At 42.3% G+C, this 19,223-nt stretch overlaps 1 protein-coding gene and 1 non-coding gene across 2 annotated transcripts in view; both read left to right on the forward strand.

Moving 5' to 3' along the window:
• Window positions 1-19,223, forward strand: part of SUGT1 (SGT1 homolog, MIS12 kinetochore complex assembly cochaperone) — a 59,480-nt gene that overhangs the window by 16,492 nt on the left and 23,765 nt on the right. The window contains exons 4-10 of the mRNA XM_038768460.1: window positions 241-310; window positions 2,307-2,377; window positions 5,596-5,649; window positions 6,825-6,841; window positions 9,901-9,935; window positions 13,061-13,157; window positions 14,195-14,302. Of these exons, the coding sequence (XP_038624388.1) occupies window positions 241-310; window positions 2,307-2,377; window positions 5,596-5,649; window positions 6,825-6,841; window positions 9,901-9,935; window positions 13,061-13,157; window positions 14,195-14,302 (452 nt within the window). The remainder of the gene's footprint in view (window positions 1-240; window positions 311-2,306; window positions 2,378-5,595; window positions 5,650-6,824; window positions 6,842-9,900; window positions 9,936-13,060; window positions 13,158-14,194; window positions 14,303-19,223) is intronic.
• On the forward strand, window positions 15,205-15,286 carry TRNAS-UGA. Its single transcript has one exon. It is a non-coding gene; the product is annotated as a tRNA-Ser (tRNA).

Raw genomic sequence — 19,223 nt, forward strand, 5'->3', positions numbered from 1 at the left:
ACAATTATCTCTGGAGTAATAAATGGTGGGATAAATTATTTTCCTTTTTGAAATCTCATGTTTTAGGGAGTTACTTTAAATCCAGATTTCTTTGGTTTGAAGCAGTTAATACCTATTGTGAGAAATGCTAGGACAGATTTTGAATTGTCACCACATATTTAATAAGACCCGAGGGTTAGTATTCTGTATATTGAAGACCAAAGCATCAAGTCTCTAAGATGGTAACTACTTTTTCTGCAGATGCTGTTGCCGATGCAAAAAAGACCCTTGAACTTAATCCAAATAATTCTACAGCCCTGCTGAGGAAAGGGTACGTATTTGCTCTAGCTTTTATTTCTGCACTGGAAAACTTTATGGAAATTTGTAGTGATACCTAATATACTATGTTAATACTAAAACTTTACAAGTAGCATATGAATAACTGATTCACACTTGCACGTTTTGCAGGGCTGGGCTAGGTAACCCTGACTAATTCTCACATTCCTAGTTATATCATCCTGTAGTCACATTGGCACCTAAGTGCAGATTGGTTTATTTAGTTGCTTCCTTTTCTGGTTCTTTATGTCCATGCCCTTCCCCTTTAGCCTCATCCTCTCTCACTTCTTTTAAAAAGCTTTGCACCTGCCTTCTGTCCTCCTGTTGCCACCTTCAGCCTCTCCCCTTTTTCCATCCCCTTTCATCCCTTTAGTCATTTTTGTTGTAATTCTCTGGAGCATCTCCTAAAAATAGTGACTAGAATTTTGTGTAATACTTGCAAAGGGTATTGGAATGATTACTTTCTGGCTTTTTTGCAGCTCATACTCTTAGGAATGTATTCTACCACCCTGTGACTGCTAATCGAAGTATCACACTGTTCAAGGGCAGCTTATGGTTTTCTCTGAAGTACTCTGTATTTGTGCTTTGCTAATCTTCTCATTCTGAATTTATTTTCTAATGTACTTCTTTGTACTTGTTCCTGTTGAATTTCATGCTGTTTCTGAAGGACCAGTTTCCCAAAATATCAGGGATCCCCTCTCTGGAAACGAGGAGCTCATGTCTTCATATGCCTATGACCCAAATAACCTGATTTTGCTATGTTGACATTGGCTGAGAGAGCATTCGGTAATTACCTCTAGTAACTGTCAAAGAATATTTGGCTTGGGCCATCACAACACTTTTATAGTTGCACCTTTAAAAAATCTAGCTGCTGATGAAAAATGGCGTGAAGTTGAAAATATTGTTTTTGTCAAATGCCGTTGAGTCATTTTTAACCCATGGCGAGTCCATGGACACATTTTCTCCAGAACATCCCATCTTCATCTGTAGTTGTTCTGGCATGTGTATCCATAGAGTTTTCTTAGTAAAAAAGATGGAAGTGGTTTACTCTTGCCTTCTTCCGTGCAGTAAAAATTTGAGTCTCGGCCGTTGTCTTTGATCAACATTTTGAGCACTTTACCACCTGGCCTTTGACTCTTTCCCATGCCACTGCTGCCCAGCAAAGGTGAAACAACTTTGTCTGAAGCTTCATCTTAGACCTTTCCATTATGGGTAACCCTGATGAGAGAATATCTCTCAGTGACATAGCTCTAAGCTTTATCAGCATACGCAAACTCTCCTGCCATGATAAAGCATTGATTCATTGAAGAGTTGAAAATATTCATTCATTCATCCATTCAATTGCATTTATTGAGCACTTACCGTGCGCAGAGCACTGTACTAATCGCTTGGGAAAGTACTATACAACATTAGACGTATTCCCTGCCCACAATGAGCTTAGAGTCTAGAGTACTAAATATTAGTACTCTGTAAATTGAAATTTTTTCTGGTGGCTGTCCATTCAAAACCACTGATGTATCTGTCAAGCTCCTTGTTCCCATGTGTTTATAGTGTAGCTTCTTTGAAGCTATTCTTGTGCAGCATATAAGCTTAGTTGTGAATTAGTCTTAGAAATGCATGTCTAGGAAACTAAAACAGATGACAAAGAATAATTTTCCTGGTCCGGCCTTGCTTAGTTTGAGGAAACTTCTTCAAGTAAGTAAGCTTTTGATTTTTCTTCTCATCTAGAAGCTTTATTTCAGAATTGGGATAGCAAGGAAAAATTGTGACATGAAGAATGAACCTAATCTATAATGAAGACCAGTATTATATGTTACTACCAAATATTTCTTAGTCCTATGGATATGGTTGTAATTTGTGAAAACCTTCTTCATAGTAATGTAAGGAAATAAAGGTTATCTTGTAAAACTTAGTTTCCCCAAATTTTAATTTTAAAGTAAAATTAAGTGTCATAGTCTTACATTTGGTTTTTTTTTATGTACTTACGCCAGGATAGGTGAATACCATGTAAAAAACTATGTGGCTGCTTTAGAAACTTTCATGGAAGGACAGAAATTGGACGGTAAGTTTCATAACCTGTACTTCAGTAGTGTAGTCTGACCAAGGTGTATTTGAAGAATTTGTGACTGAAACACTTCAAGGTTTAAGTATAAAAGTAATTACCAAAGCATATCTCCCTTCTTCTGGCATTTCTTGTTGAATACGCAAGAGTTCATGTCCAGGATCAACTTACAACTTTATCGTGTATGTGCTGTGCACACTGTAAATGCTCAATAAATGCGATTAAATGACTGTAGTGTGGCTGGCACTAAAAATTTCCTGCTTATGATTCCCAAGGAAGGACTAGTGACTTAGTTCTTTGTTTAGCAGAGAAGTCTACTATGTCTTAATCTAACTGTACAGGTAAGTCCTTGGATTTATGACATGATTGGTTCCTGGAAAAAAAAAGTTTTAAGTGGAAACAATGTAATTAAGGAACTATTTTCATTAGGAACAGTGGTATAGTTGTGGGGTAGACACTCCTTGTGGCCTCCCTTTCCCCTCTCCCATTTGGCAGTGCTTTTTAAATTTGGTTTCTGGCCTGGCCAACCTCTTCTCCAAGTGCGGCATCCTTAAAGGGGACTGAGCTGTCACAACCCTAGGATCCAGGCCGGACTGTCTAGGCCAGAGGAGGAAGGAGGCCTGAATGGAAAGGGCATGGGACTGAGTGTCCGGAGACCTGGGCCTAAACCTCATTTTCGCCCCTGGCTTGCTCTGTGCCTGTGGGCAAGTCACTTAGCCCCTCGATGTCAGTTTCCCTATCTGTTAGAGTTGTAGTATGAGCCCCATGTGGGATAGGGAATGGATCAGAGCTCATTACTTTGTATCCCTCTAGTGTTTAGCTTGTAAGTGCTTAGTAAAAGTCATTATTATTATAGGTAATCTGAGAGAGAAGCACTGCAAGCTTAAAAAAAAGATACAAGAGAAAGGAGGGCCAATCTGGGATGGAGGTCCATCCCTCTATTTTGAACATTGTCTTTCCTTAATTCTGTTTGGAGTCTTTAACTCTGTTTTTTTTTGTTGTTGTTTTCCAATAACTGCTATCACTGCTGGGTTCCGTTGGTCCCGGAGCTGCCATCTCATTCTGTAACTTAGTTCCTGCCTTCCAGAGTGATGGGGTTGGACCTTGGTGGGTTGGGGGACAGGCAGGTGTAGAGGAGTGGGCTACGGTCTTGGACTTGCTCCTGGCCCTTTATCTAGTTTGAGGTTGCCACTGTAATCCCCCAAGTCCGTACTAGCCCCTGAACCTTGGTAGCCCAGAAGGTGAGAACCACGAGTTATGGAAGGGGCTGCTAGTGGCAGGAATCAGTCAGTCGTATTTATTGAGCTCTTACTGTGTGCAGAGCACTGTACTGAGCACTTGGGAGAGTACACTGCAACAGTAGAACAGACACATTGCCTGCCCACAACAGCCAGGTTCCCAGTGGAAAATAGTATTGAGAGCAGTTGCTAAAAAAGAAAAAGACAAATGTAGGATGGGAAGGTGGGTGGCCATGGATTTGAGTGTGGAATTCAAGGAGGTGGGGCTGGAAAGCCAAGTGTAGGAAAGAAGTAGGGCTGGGCAGGGATGGGGGTGATGATGCTTTCACACTGAACCCCCTAAAAGCCAAAACCCAAGCAGAAGCCCCTTCAAGAAGAAGGGGTTTCCACTGGGCTGCTGTGAAGCCATGCACCTAGTAGAAAGGGCACAGGCCTGGGATTTAGGGGACCTGGGTTCTAATGCAGGCTCTGCCACTTGGTATCTGAGTGACCTTGGGTAAGTCACTTAACTTCTCTGTACCCTAGTTGGCTCATCTGAAAACTGGGGATAAAATCCCCCTCCCTCCAATTTAGATGAGGAGCCCCATGTGGGAGGGGGACTGTCCAACCTGATTATCTTGTATCTACCCCTGTGACTTAGAGCAGTGCTTGACACATGTTAAGCGCTTAACAAATATCATTATCAAGATGTCATACAGTCTAAACTGTATTTCAGAGTCAATATGGGGCATTAATGTATAATCATCAGAAGTGTCATTTATGGGCAGGGCACACATCTGCTAATTCTGATGTATTGTGCTCCTCCAAGCGCCTAGTACCATGTTCTGCACAGAGTAAATGCTCAAATCTGATTATAAACCTAGAGAGGTGTAGATTATCATGCTGGTGACTTTTCTCAGAGGAGCCATGTGCAGAGTTGGACATTTTTTAATTTGGTGTAGAACAATATCAGGACATTTAAAATGAAATATCCCCCTGGGTGTACATGCAATTTGTAACAACCTGGATACTGATATTTGTGGAGTTGGTAATGTTAGGAACAAGGCATCTTTAAATCAGTGTTATTTTAACCTCAAATTCTGAGATGGATATTCTCAAATCGAATTGTAGAAAATGGTAATATTGACAGTGTCGATATTTTGTTGAGATTTTCAAATACACAAGCTCTTTGACATAGACACCTCTAGCAGCTTTGCTCCTTAAGCATCTAACATTTACATCCTTTTACAGTGTTAATGATGAACTGATCCAATGATTCTAGAAGCCTTGAGACTTCTTGCCTTCCCTGCTAATTTTTTGAGCAGTGAGTGGGAAGGCTGTGTGTGTAACTAGATATGCTAACCTAAAGGATTTTCAACAACTCTGGGAAATACAGTTTAGCTAAGCGTAGGACCCTTTATTATATAGACCCTTAATTTCCCCTGTCCACCCTCTCCTCTGTGTCTCCTCTATGCACTTGGCTGTGTATCCCTTAAGCCTTTGATATTCACACCAGCCCCATGACATTTATTTAAGTAGTCTTCTACTCTACCACTTGGGCTCTGCCTAGTCTGTTTTATCGTCTGCTTCTTGTAGATTGTAAGCTTCTTGGGCCCAGGGATCACATCTGCCAACTAACTCTGTATTGTACTGTTTCCCAAGGGCTTAGTTCAGTGCTCTGCACACTATAAGCATCCAATAAATAGCATGGATTGATAGTGTATGAAGTGTGACAATTTTTTGCATCAGCATAATGACGTCCCAAAATCATCGTTGTCAAATTCTCCTCAGTTAAAGCATCCTCATGAACGTGGGGCCCTGTGATAGTCTGTCAATGATCTACTGAAATTGCTAAAGCAGTTTGCCACCCTAAATCTTCTGGATGAAGAACCAGTCAGCTTGTTTTATCTTTAGTTTCCACCTATTTCAAATTCTTGAGTGGTCTAAAGCAGACATCCATGCTGAGCTGTCCACTTTTCACATGTGCTTTTTGCCTTCTAGATGCAGATAGTACTTTCAGTACCTGGATTAAAAAGTGTCAAGAAACTCAAAATAGTAAGTACGGAGCTACATGTTTAGTACTTGCTAACACTGTCTGAAAGTGTCATTGCTTTTTCTCGTGATAGCATTTGGCTTTTGTAGCTAATGCAGTTAATCTACTTGCCATGAGGCATCGCTAGTCACATATGTGACATATCTAATTCCCAATATCCCAAAATCCCACTTTCCTGCCTTGCTATTTCCCTTAGCTGCCTAAAAGACAGTTGCTTGTTCAATACATATTGTTTTCCAGAGTTTCTTTGTCGTGGTTGCTTCCCAATTAGTATGATGTACTTCAGTAATGATCCACAAAATATTATTTTATCACTTTCGTGGGTCCAGGAGCCTTTCAAAACCTTTTCCCCCTGTTCTTAGGATTTTGAGTTTTATGATTTTTGAAGTAATAAATACTTGAGTGAGGTGTGTTATTTAGTTACAGTCCAGATTGGAATTGGAAAGTAAGTTATCTTTTTCATAGTCTAGGTCTTGATGAGTAGCTAGCTTTGTGGGGTATTCATCTATCCTTTATCCATAGGTGTCCACTTGCTGGGAGCATTGCCTCTATAGCTTTGAGCTGCCCTCCTAGCCTTGCTTATCCCAGGTTTCTGACGATTTCCAGTCACAGCTGAGAAAAGGCCCGAAGTGGTGACTTTCCAGACCATTAGCTGTCTGCAGCCTGCTCCTTCTAGTCCTCATCCTCTTCTAAAATTGCTGACCCCTTTTCACCCTTTCACCCAAAAGGAAAAGTTGGGGTCTCTGCTGTCAGCCCTTTTGATTTTTATCCCTACTATCCATCGGTTGATGTTTCAGGAACCACCTGCACCAGAAGTCTGAAAAAGAACAGTATCAGTCCTGAGTTTTTATTTTCACTGGTTAAAAATCTTTATCTGCAACCTGATTTCTTTTACGTTCAGCGTAATGTTTTTCAGGCTCTGAACCCCTGCCACTGTGCATGCTTTGTTGTTTTGAAGAGTGACTGTCAGGGAGTGCCACAACATCCCCATTATGGGAGAAGGTCATAGATGACCCACCTCATTTGGGTTTACACTCTGGTTGTATACGAAAGCTCCTTAGATGTCAGGAAAAAATTTACTGTAAAACTGTGTCCTGAGATCAAGTAAGTGAAAAGTACTGCAGCATTCAATATTTTAAATCTGCTGTTTGAAAATGCACCTTTTTTATTTTAACAGCCTCACAGTCTGAAGTGGTAAGTCTTTTATATTTATTCTGAACATGTTTAATTTTAATGAAAGAAACCTTATTTGCAAACTCTGAATCAAAATGATGTATTCCTCAACTGAGTACTCTTATAAACTGTTCGATGTGTTTGACTCGAGCTACCTACTTACCCTACTTTGTTCTCATCACTTGTAGCCCTGACCTGTTGCTCAAGTCCTTCCTGTGGCCCAGAACTCCCTCCCCCTTCAAGTATGGCAGGTCACAGCTCTTCCATCTCCAGGGTCCTGCTAAAAATCACATTTCCTTTTACTAGGATTCCCCCATTAATTTCTGCCCCTTAGGTTCTATCCTCCGCTGCCCCTTCAGCACTCGAGTCAGTGACAGTAAGCGCCACTGATGCTTTTGGAAACTCACAATTCGTCTGTTAACACTCATCTGCATATCTTACAGAACCTATTACTTGAGCACCGAGTCATCCACACATTCCCTTTTCCCTTTTCCTCCTATCTGTAAATATTATTAGTGTCTATCTCCCCCACTAGGATGGCACCAAGTCATCCACACATTCCCTTTTCCCTTTTCCTCCTATCTGTAAATATTATTAGTGTCTATCTCCCCTGCTAGGATGTAAAGCACTTAGAACAGTGCATGGCACATAGTAAGCACTTAACAAATACCTTCATCATCATGTAAGCTCCTAGAGGACAGGGACCATGTGTGTAGTACAGTGTTCTGCACACACTAGGCATTTCAGGAAATACTAGCGGTTGGTGGACTGCTAATTCACTTAAGAAGTTCCCCCCCAAGGTTCCTCTAGAACATTTTCATAAATTGATAAGCATAAAATGTGAAAACAAAGCCAAAGCTTGTTTGCCACCACATAAAACCATGATACACGTGGAATGCTATATGCACTTCTGGTCATTGCAGCTTAGAATTAGCAAAGGTTCAAAGAGGAAATCAATCGCTCAGTGATATTTATTGAGCACTTACTGTATACTGAGCACTGTACCAGGTGCCTGGGAGAGTACAGTACAACAGAGTTGGTAGATGTATTCCCTCCCCACAGGGAGCTGACAGTCTAGAGGACAAACTTACAGTTTAGAGGCATCTGTCATGATCAGGGAGCTGGAGAAGCCTCTGAATGAGGATAGGTTGAGACTTTAATCTTGAAAGATAAGAGTAGAAAGGCGACCTGACTAGAAGTTGTCATTTGTCTGCCCTGTGACCTTGGGCAATTCACTTAACTTCTTTGTGCCTCAGTTCCTTCATCTGTAAAATGGGGATTAAGACTGTGAGCCCCTTGTGGGACATGGACTATGTCCAACCTGATTACCTTTGTATCTACCCCAGGGCTTAGAGTGCCTGGCACGTAGTAAGCACTTAGAAAAAAGGTTTCCACAATCCTACAAAAACAGAACAAGGGGGTACTTGTGGAAGCTTGAAGGTGGTCATTTGTAAACAAGCAAAAGGAAACATCTTGGTACAGCTTGTGGAACTCGTATCACAAGAAACTGTGCTGAAAGAAAATTTCAGGACATTCAAAAGGATAAATTGTGGGTGGGAGGTCTATGATGGGTTCAGGTGGATGCAGGCAGATGTAGAAGGAAAAGACAAGGGATGATGGATGGTTTGTGCCTATCCGTGAAGATGGATGTCAAAGAGGGTAATGTGCAATCCGTACCCTGTGGGTATTGTTGAGTGAGTGCCGTGTGGGTGGGGTGAAAGTCAAAGTGCTTAAGGGGTACAGTGACATGTGACCCAAGGGTATGGGTGACACAAATAGCAGGGTGAGTAGTGGAAGTGAAGGAGCGTGGTTCAGTGGAAAGAGCACGGGTTTTGGAGTCAGAGGTCATGGGTTCTAATCCCGACTCTACCAATTGTCAGCTGTGTGACTGGGCAAGTCACTTCACTTCTCTGTGCCTCCGCTGTAAAATAGGGATTAAGACTGTGAGTCCCCTGTGGGACAACCTGATCACCTTGTAACCTCCCCAGCGCCTAGAACAGTGCTTTGCACATAGTAAATGCTTAATAAATGCCATCATTATTATTATTATTTTTCAGTGTTTACTGTGTGCAGAATAGTGTTTCTAAGCACTTGGGAGCTTTCAGTACAGCATAAGTATAGACAATTTCTGTCCACAGAGTAGAGAGGGCGACACACTCCAATCAGTTATATCTGGATACGTATTTGGGTGCTGTGGGGCTGAAAGAGAAGTAAATATCAAAGGTTTAAGGAGAACAGACCCAAGCAGAAGAGAAAGGGAGTGGGGGAAATGAGGGATGTCGGGGTCTTCTTCTTGGAGGAGGTGTGATTTTTAATCGGACTTTGAAGATGGGGAGAGAGGTGGTCTGTCGACTGTGAAGGGGAAGGAATTCCAAGCCAGAGGGGAAGAAGGAGGCAAGAGGTCAGCAGCAAAACGGATGAGATTGAGGTACAGTGACAAGGTTGGTGTTAGAGGAGCCAAGTTTACAAGTTGGGGGTTGCAGGAGAGGAGCAAGATAAATTAGGACAGGGAGAACCTATTGAGTGATTTATTGTTATTTTTAAAGCGAATAGTAAGGAGTTGGGCTGGGCGGCAATGGTAAGGCCTTCCAAAGCTGAAGATGAGCAGTTGTCTCTGGTGTCTTGCTATAATCGCCCTGTCAGACTTCCTCTGAAATCAGATGACTCCCTAAGTTTTTACAGAAAGGATGTAGTAGAGAAGGTTACTACCCCGGGGCAGCACAGAGCTAGGTCCCGATATTTTTTTCCCCCAGCAGTTTTTGGATTCCTGTATCAGTCTTCTACCAATGTCGTATTTATTGAGTGCTTACTGAGTGCAGAGCACTGTGCTAACACTTGGGAGAGTACAGTATAACAGGCGCATTACCAGTGTGTTTGATCTAAATGCAGTGTTTTTATCTTTTCTTTTTTTTTTTAACCCAGACTACCGTCCTTTATTTTTCAGGAAAGTTTCTGTAACTTTTCCGTATTATAATTCAATAATTAATAAGGTCAGGTCAAAATGGGTCATAAATGCACATGAATATGCAGACTGCCAATCTAACTTGTTAATCTTTTTCTAATTAACATGTTACAATCAGGCTGTACAACAGCAAGCTCAGCCATCAAAAATCAAGTAAGTGCTTTTTCATTTCAGTAAATGTTCATCTTCTAGTGAAGAATGCTACAAAAAAACTCCAGCAAATCCATATTCGTCACTTGAAAATAGTGTGTCGTACTGAAGTATGCCACTTTTAATTAAATCCCAAGGGAGTTTGCTTATTATGTTTAACACTTGTACTAGGTGGGATTTTTGTATAAATCACGATATTATGATTCATGTGGATTCTCTCCTCTTCCTTGGAGGTACATCCTCCTTCCCTCACCCCCAAAGATCTGGCCTCCTGCTTCATTAATAAAATTAAATCCATCAGGTCCGACCTCCCCAAAGTCACTCCCCACCTTCTCCAACCCCCCAGCTCTCAACACTCTCTGCTACTCTCCCATCCTTCCCAGCAGTATCCTCAGAGGAGCTCTCCTCCCTCCTCTCAAGTGCTACTCCGGCCACCTGTGCTTCTGACCCCATTCCTTCTCATCTCATGAAATCTCTTGCTCCGTCCCTTCTCCCCTCCTTAACTTCCATCTTCAACCGCTCACTCTCCACTGGTTCCTTCCCCTCTGCCTTCAAACATGCCCATGTCTCCCCCATCCTAAAAAAACCCTCTCTTGACCCCACCTTACCTTCTAGTTATCGCCCCATCTCCCTCCTACCATTCCTTTCCAAACTCCTTGAACGAGTCGTCTACATGCGCTGCCTCGAATTCCTCAATGCCAACTCTCTCCTCGACCCCCTCCGATCTGGCTTCCGTCCCCTACATTCCACGGAAACTGCCCTCTCAAAGGTCACCAATGACCTCCTGCTTGCCAAATCCAACGGCTCATACTCTATCCTAATCCTCCTCGACCTCTCAGCTGCCTTCGACACTGTGGACCACCCCCTTCTCCTCAACACGCTATCCAACCTTGGCTTCACCGACTCCGTCCTCTCCTGGTTCTCCTCTTATCTCTCCAGTCGTTCATTCTCAGTCTCTTTTGCAGGCTCCTCCTCCCCCTCCCATCCCCTTACGGTGGGGGCTCCCCAAGGTTCAGTTCTCGGTCCCATTCTGTTCTCGATCTACACTCACTCCCTTGGTGACCTCATTCGCTCCCACGGCTTCAACTATCACCTCTACGCTGATGACACCCAGATCTACATCTCTGCCCCTGCTCTCTCCCCCTGCCTCCAGGCTCGCATCTCCTCCTGCCTTCAGGACATCTCCATCTGGATGTCTGCCCGCCACCTAAAACTCAACGTGTCCAAGACTGAACTGCTTGTCTTCCCTCCCAAACCCTGCCCTCTCCCTGACTTTCCCATCACTGCTGACGGCACTACAATCCTTCCCGTCTCACAAGCCCGCAGCCTTGGTGTCATCCTCGACTCCGCTCTCTCGTTCACCCCTCACATCCAAGCCGTCACCAAAACCTGCCAGTCTCAGCTCTGCAACATTGCCAAGATCTTTCCTTTCCTCTCCATCCAAACCGCTACCCTGCTCGTTCAAGCTCTCATCCTATCCCATCTGGACTACTGCATCAGCCCTCTCTCTGATCTCCCATCCTTGTGTCTCTCCCCACTTCAATCCATACTTCATGCCGCTGCCCGGATTGTCTTTGTCCAGAAACGCTCTGGGCATGTTACTCCTCTCCTCAAAAATCTCCAGTGGCTACCAATCAATCAGTGGCAGAAACTCCTCACCCTTAGCTTCAAGGCTGTCCATCACCTCGCCCCCTCCTACCTCACCTCCCTTCTCTCCTACAGCCCACCGTGCACCCTCCGCTCCTCTGCCGCTAATCTCCTCACTGTGCCTCGTTCTCACCTGTCCCGCCCTTGACCCCCGGCCCACTTCATCTCCCGGGCCTGGAATGCCCTCCCTCCCCACATCCGCCAAGCTAGCTCTCTTCCTCCCTTCAAGGCCCTACTGAGAGTTCACCTTCTCCAGGAGGCCTTCCCAGACTGAGCCCCCTCCTTCCTCTCCCCCTCGTCCCCTTCTCCATCCCCCCCATCTTACCTCCTTCCCTTCCCACAGCACCTGTATATGTTTGTACATATTTATTACTCTATTTATTTTACTTGTACATATCTATTCTATTTATTTTATTTTGTTAATATGTTTTGTTTTGTTCTCTGTCTCCCCTTCTAGACTGTGAGCCCACTGTTGGGTAGGGACTGTCTCTATATGTGGCCAACTTGTACTTCCCAAGCACTTAGTACAGTGCTTTGCATACAGTAAGCACTCAATAAATACGATTGATTGATTGATTGAGGAGGGAAATAGCTTAAGGAACTCTATGAATAAACAAGTGTCAACCCACCTAAGATTTCTCCCCTATCTTTGCATATGAGGAAGTGGAGTGCATGGGACTCTTATAACATTTAGAGTGTACTTTCCAGTGATCTCTGCTTAGGCTCAAACCTTTTTTATGTGTGCAGGTAAACATTATCCTGCCTGTTGTCAGGTATCCAAGACTTCAGTTCCCTGGGGCATCCAGCACACTGTCCCCTTCACTGGGGAAAATGTGGATTTCCCACCCAAAAAATGCCTTGGTGAAGGAATACCAACAAATGAAAAAACTAGGGCTTGCCTTGAGTCTGAAGATGAATAACCATTGGCCATTCCTTTTAGCCTATATCAAAAACTGGAAAGTGAAGGGGGGAAGGTCAAGAATTGGCAGAGGTTACCATTTTGAGAGTTGTCTAGGGTAAGCACTGATCAACAGCTTGTTTATAGAGCGCACAACTTCAGCCTGCTCCAAATTTATGATCTAAAAGCAGAGTGTTGGAGATTTAGCTCTGACAGCTTTGCCCCTTCCCCTCTCTCGAGGTTGGTAGTAGTGATATAGGAGCAGTCAAGCTCTTGGTGGCACATTTTTTGGCTGGGCTGTTGCCTCATTTTCATGATTTTGCTCTAAATATAACTATTTCATTTTGTTCCTATAATTCAAATTGTGTTCCTGCTTTATTCCTCTTGGTGGCACACTTATCAAGGTAAAAGCTAATGTAAGTTGCACCATTAAACGGAAAGACTGCTTTGTGGTGTGAAAGCCAGAGCTCTTCATGGAAACTTTTGTGGAAAAAAAATTGTATTATAGTATAAAAGTTGGCTCTTTGGAAAAACCGAAGCATAGCGCAAGAGAATTTAAACTATACTTGTTCTTCTTTTTAAGATATGACTGGTACCAGACAGAATCTCAAGTAATTGTTACACTTATGATCAAGAATGTGCAGAAGAACGATGTAAACGTGCAATTTTCAGAAAAAGAGGTGATTATATTCTTTAGAGACATGTTAATCTTAAGCTATTAATCTACATGTGCATGTCAGATGTGTTTCTGTATCCCCTGGCATGCTTGCCAAATGTAAACCAAGTCTGAGGCAGTGCTTTGCTCTCGGAGTCAAAGCGCCTTCAAAGATACTTTGGGATTTTAAAGTAAAACAGATTTGATTGTGTTGAGAAACTTCTATTGTAATACGGATTTCAGTGAAGGTGATTTAGCCATAGGCTAACAGAAAATTCCCAATTCCTGTTTCTGATGTCCTTGGACCCCATTATATAGTAAACACTGGAATTCAGTTATTTCCCATTTGTTCTCTACAGTCTTTTTTTTTTTTTAATCCCCCTCTCTGAGTTGGGCTGTGTGGGATGGGAAGTGTTTCTGTTCCCACCCTGAGGTGGGATCTCTCCAGAGTCAGAAAATAGGTGTAGGGAGGAAGAAAGGTACCTTTGCCATGTATTCAAATCCACCTTTCCAAATTTCCAAGAAGTTGAGTGATAAAACTTACTCTATTTCTCTTACTTTTGCATTTATATAGGGCTCCACAAATGTTGGCTTCATTTATCGGTCAAAAATGACCTAACGTCAGGAGCTAATTTTACTTATTTTTTGTTTACTGTCTTCTCTAGACACTTTATGCCTCCTCTCTCTCACTGTGCTTGCTGATTACATATAGTATTAATGGGGAAGCATTCTCCCACCTTTTTTTTGTTTGTTTGTTTTTCTGCTGTTATTGAGTGAATTTGTTGAGTCCTGAATATGGGCTTGTTTTAAATTACTCTGTATTCCACTATAATGAAGTTGTCTGCTGCCTGCCCTGAAGTTTACTAAACAGATGCTTATATATTCATATTTGGCGGTAGTTGTGCACATAGTAATGTTTTACTTGTCAGTGGTTCAAAGCACAGTATCTTTCTAAAGCATTGTTGCAGTTGTCTTGGAGATAAAAGTTTAACATTAATATTTCTTACTGAAGCTGGTTACTAGATTTCCTTATGATGGTCTGCTGTGGTCTCTGTCTCACAGTTATCTGCTTTGGTGAAGCTTCCGACTGGAGATGACTACAACTTAAAGCTTGCCCTTCTTCACCCCATTGTGCCTGACCAGAGTACTTTTAGACTACTGTCAACAAAGGTAAAACCTTTTAAAAGGGGTAATTACCACTATGAGTGTTTTAGCCTGTTAGAAATCTTCACAGGGCTATAATCTAAAGGCAGGTGAGGTGCTCCTTTAGAGTAATTGTTTCATGAGGAACATGGGACAATGAAGCAAAATAGAAAACAGCACTGGGCGCTGGAAGCATTAATCGTAACAGTAAGGAACAGCTTTTTTGTATGTATGGTGTGACTGATTGCGGGGTCCCACATTGACCTTTTCAACAACCCATGTACCCATAGGTGAACTTCCCTATGGGCAGTGTCTTTGAAAATGTTGGATGGCTATATATATTAAAACTGTCAACATGGCAGAATAGATACAGGTTCCCACAAGAAATTTAAATACTTTGATTTCAGGGCTTACCAAGATCTCTGATGAAAGGAAATCACGGGATCTTGACTGTTGAATTCTGGCCTAATTTAACCAGATAGTTACTTCTCTCCGAGATAATTTGGTTCTTCAGGTGGCGTTGCTACAGCCCTGAAGTGGTCTCTAGACAGTAAGCTCCTTGTGGGCAGGGAACGTGTTTACCAATCCGTTGTTCTCTCCCAAATGCTTAGTGCAGTGCTCCGAACCCAAGTGTTCAATAGATGCCTTTGGTTGATTGATAGATAAGGGTCACATTCTTGAATAGATTTAGCAAGAATTGAGCAAAATCTCAAAGTTGGAAAGGTGGTATTTCCAGTTAGCACTTACTCAGCAGCTCATAATTATATAAAAGCATAATTATTACCTGACCTCATTCTCCCAAAATCCAAACCTAACCTTCTGACAGTTTTAACTCAGTTTTTACCTTGTCCCTCCTACTTTGAGTTAGGGCACCTGCAGGTTCATTTCTGCTGTAGAGCTTTACCCCTGTGAGCTGTACTGCATCCTTTGGGGCAATGGCTGAGTGGTTAAGGCGTTGGACTTGAAATCCAATGGGTTCTCCCCGCGCAGGTTCGAACCCTGCTCGCTGCGCTCGGGGGTGGGCAGCCCTAAATTTAAGCGCTTAGTACAGTGCTCTGCACAAAGTAAGCGCTCAATGAATACAATTGAATGAATGAATGGGTGCTGACTATGTTATACCAACTCTTCTCTTTCCTTGATCGGTTTGTGCGGAAATATTTTCTTTTTTTTTAGAAAGTTGGTCTTTTAACGCCAAGATCTGATGCAAAGTTTCTAAATAGAAAGAGTTGTCTGTAGAAAAGGACTACTAATGAGAAATTAGATGGGCTAGATATTTAACTATGGTTCCATGATATCAATAGGTCTAGAAAACGTATGTAGGGAAATAAACTCTCTGAGGTTTGGCATTGTGGTTTCGGGGACTGAGTATCTTTTGGTATGTAGAGACTTTATTTTACAATCGTTTTCATGTCTCGAGCTGTGACAAATTGGGCAAGTTAAAATGCAGCTTTAAGATGTAATTGGTTTGAGCTGGTTTTAGAAGATCTCTTGCCCATGTATGACACTTTCAGAAAAATGTAGAAATAGAAATAGGGGTTTAATGTGTAGTTTCTTTGCCCAAGGAAAATAATTCCAGAGTGACTAGGGCTTTTTTAATGGTATTTTAGCGCTTACTAGGTGCCAGGCATTGTACTAAGCTCTGGGGTAGATGCAAGCTAAACAGGTGGAACACACAGTCCAGGTTCCACAAGCGACTCACAGTCTTATTCCCCAATTTTAACTGAGGCACAGAGAAGTTGTGACTTGCCCAAGGTCACACAGCAGACAAGGTCACCCAGGTCCTTCTGACTCCGAGGCCCATGTTATCCCCAAACCACACTGCTACTCAAAAGTGTTATTTTTTAAAGTGTTATTAGAACGTATGCGTTGCCGATCTTTGACTCAGAAGTCCCTGGGAAGTAGGGTGGCTGAATAGAAGGAGCAAGGACCTGGGTTCTAATTCCATTTGCCTGCTGTATGACCTTGGTTGGGCAAGTCAGTTTACTTCTGTGCCCCAGTTTCCTCATCTGTAAAATGGGAATTCCATGCTTGTTCTGCCTCCTGCTTAAACTCAGAGCCCCCTGTGAGGCAGGGACCTGTCCAACCTCATTAATCTTGGATCTTCTCCAGTACTGCTTAGAATGCTTGGCAAATCATAAGCACTTAATAATACTAACATACTTTATTAATGTCATCATTATAACTCTGATTTATTATTGTCCTCAAATTGCGCAGTTAGTCTTAAGTTTTAGCCAGGGAATTTTGAAGGGATTATTAACCTTCTGGTGCCTTCAGCCTTATTGCATTTACCGAGTCAGTTCCTAAGCTCATATGGAAAGAGCACGGGCTTGGGGGTCAGAGATCATGAGTTCTAATCCCAGCTCTGCCACTTATTAGCTGTGTGACTTTGGGCAAGTCACTTAACTTCTCTGTGCCTGTTACCTCATCTGTAAAATGGGAGTTAAGACTTTGAGCCCCATGTGGGGCAACCTGATCACCTTGTATCCCCCCAGCACTTAGAACAGTGCTTTGCACATAGTAAGCGCTTAACAAATACCATCATTATTATTATTAGGTGGCCATGGGCATGCGGCTTTTTTTAAAAAAAGATATTTAAGCACTTGCTTATGTGCCAGTTAGTGTACTAAGCCCTAGTGTGGATACAAGGTAATCAGGTTTCCATGTCCCAAGTTGGGATCACAGTCTTAGTCCTCATTTTGTAGATGAGGTAACTGAGTCAAAGAGAAGTTGCCCAAGGTCACACAGCCAAAAAAAAAAGTGCTAGAGCCAGGATTAGAAATCAGGTCCTTCAGACTCCCGGGCCTGTGCTCTGTCCACTAGACTACTGTGCCTCAGTTTCCTTATCTGTAAAATGGATGTAGAGTATCTGTGTTCCCCCTGTTGCTTAGATTGTGAGCATCATTGGGTTAGGGACTGTCTGGTCTCATCTTGTTTCACTTCCTTGCTTAGCACAACGTGAATGCATTGTTTTTATAAAGAAAGGACCAGAAATTCAAGCCATGTTCAATCTGTCACTAACTCCTGTCAGTTTCAGCCTTCACAACATTGCTAAAATCTGCTTTTTCCTCTCCACCCAAGCTGCCACCATGTTAATCCAACCACTTATCCTATTCTGTCTCCCTTCTCCTGTCTCTCCCCACTCCAGGGCATACTTCACCCATCCAGTCCCTATTTCCCCACTCCTCAAGAACCCATCCACCTCTGCATCAAACAGAAACTCCTTACCATCGGTTTTAAAGCACTCAATCACCTTGCCCCCCTTGCTACTCTCCTACTACAACCCAGCCTGCATACTCTGTTCCTGTAATGCCAATTTACTCACTCTACCTCAATCTTGTCTTTCTCGCCCACATCCTGCCTCTGTCTTTCCTCTTCATTTCTGACAGTTACTCTTCCCCCCATCCCTAAAAGACCTATTGAAGGCACCTGCCTTCTAAGGGGGCTTTGCTGGGTTTGCACCCTTTACTCACCCTTCCCTCAACACTTAGATACATAGCCATAATTTATTTGTAGACCTGTAGACTGTAAGCTCGTTATGGGCAGGAAAGGTGCCGACCAACTCTCTTGTATTGTACTCTCCCAAGTGCTTAATACTGCACTCAATATGATTTCTTAAGAGGCCTGAGTTATAACCCTTTCTCCTACTAGCTTGCTTTGCAACCTCAGGAAAGACCCTTTCTGTGCCTCAATCACTGCAACCGTGAAATAGGAGTTAATACCTTCCCTTTCCTAACTCTCTGGGATTTTGTGAGGACAGATGAGAATGCCCATGAAACATTTTGGAAAATGAAAGCCTTACATAAAATCAGGGTAATATTATTTGGTTTTCTTTAGGATCCTTCCATCCACCAGCGTGAATTCCGTGAGATTTCTTTTTAGCGCTTTTGTTCATGCAGCAGGGGGAGCCAAGTTGCAAGATTAGCACATAGCAAAAGTAACACAAAGTGAACTTTTGTTATATTTTATTTTCATTTGAGAAGCCAAACTTGTGTTAAAGCAAAAGGAGTGTGTGTGTGTGTGTGTGTGTTGGATTGGTGCTAAGTATTATGAGTACTTTACGGAAAAAGAAAAGTGAGGAGCAAGCCTGCTTCCTCTCATGGTTAAGCTCTTTATTTTTTGACTCATCATTTGACTATCCCGCTTCCTTCATTTGACTCTGGTGATAGAAGATTGCAAACTCCTTGAAAGCAGGAATTTTTGTCTGTATAGTGCCCTCTGAAGAACAGTACAGTGCTCCACAGCAGAGTCATTAAAATAAGATTGATCAATGAAGCTTGCTTGTTTTCTTTTGTCTTTTTTGTGTGTGCCTTTGTATAGAAGCTGATTAACTTGGTGAAGCCAGGGAATTATTTTAATATATTTCACTGTTCGCTATAGTTCTCGTAAATAATAGATGAGTTAGAGTGATCCATCAGGCTCTCATTTTCTGCATCTTTTGCAGATCTGTTGAGCTTTACAAGATACCAGATTTTTAAGTGCCTTTCTCATCCATTTTCTTGCTTGATTTGCAAAAGAAACTGTAATATTTCCTTTGTGGTATCTTATTAATTTTCATGTCAGCTCTCTGCAGACACAATCACAGGATTATGGCTTCAAGGAGTAGCAAGGCTGTGTGGAAAAATCAGCTGCTTAGAATATATGCTCCCTGTTTAAAATAGAAATAGAATTCAAGAAGTCTGTCAAACAAGGAAGAAATCACATATACATGAAAGCAAATTTACTGTGCTTTTTTTTTTTTTTGTATTCTCTCCTGCTGGTGTGAACAGATATGGGGTCATAGCTAAGTGATTTTTGCAACTTGAGCCACCTTTAAAAAAAGCCATTATTTAATTCTTCCCTCTTACTCTAAACCTGGCCATAATTACCATTTTGTAATTATCAACGTGCGTATAGGTGCATATATATATAGGCAGGTGGCTCAAGAGAGAGAAAGAAAGAAGCAGCAAGC

The sequence above is a fragment of the Tachyglossus aculeatus genome, chromosome 2, assembly GCF_015852505.1.
Source record: "Tachyglossus aculeatus isolate mTacAcu1 chromosome 2, mTacAcu1.pri, whole genome shotgun sequence".
Classification (NCBI taxonomy): Eukaryota; Metazoa; Chordata; class Mammalia; order Monotremata; family Tachyglossidae; genus Tachyglossus; species Tachyglossus aculeatus.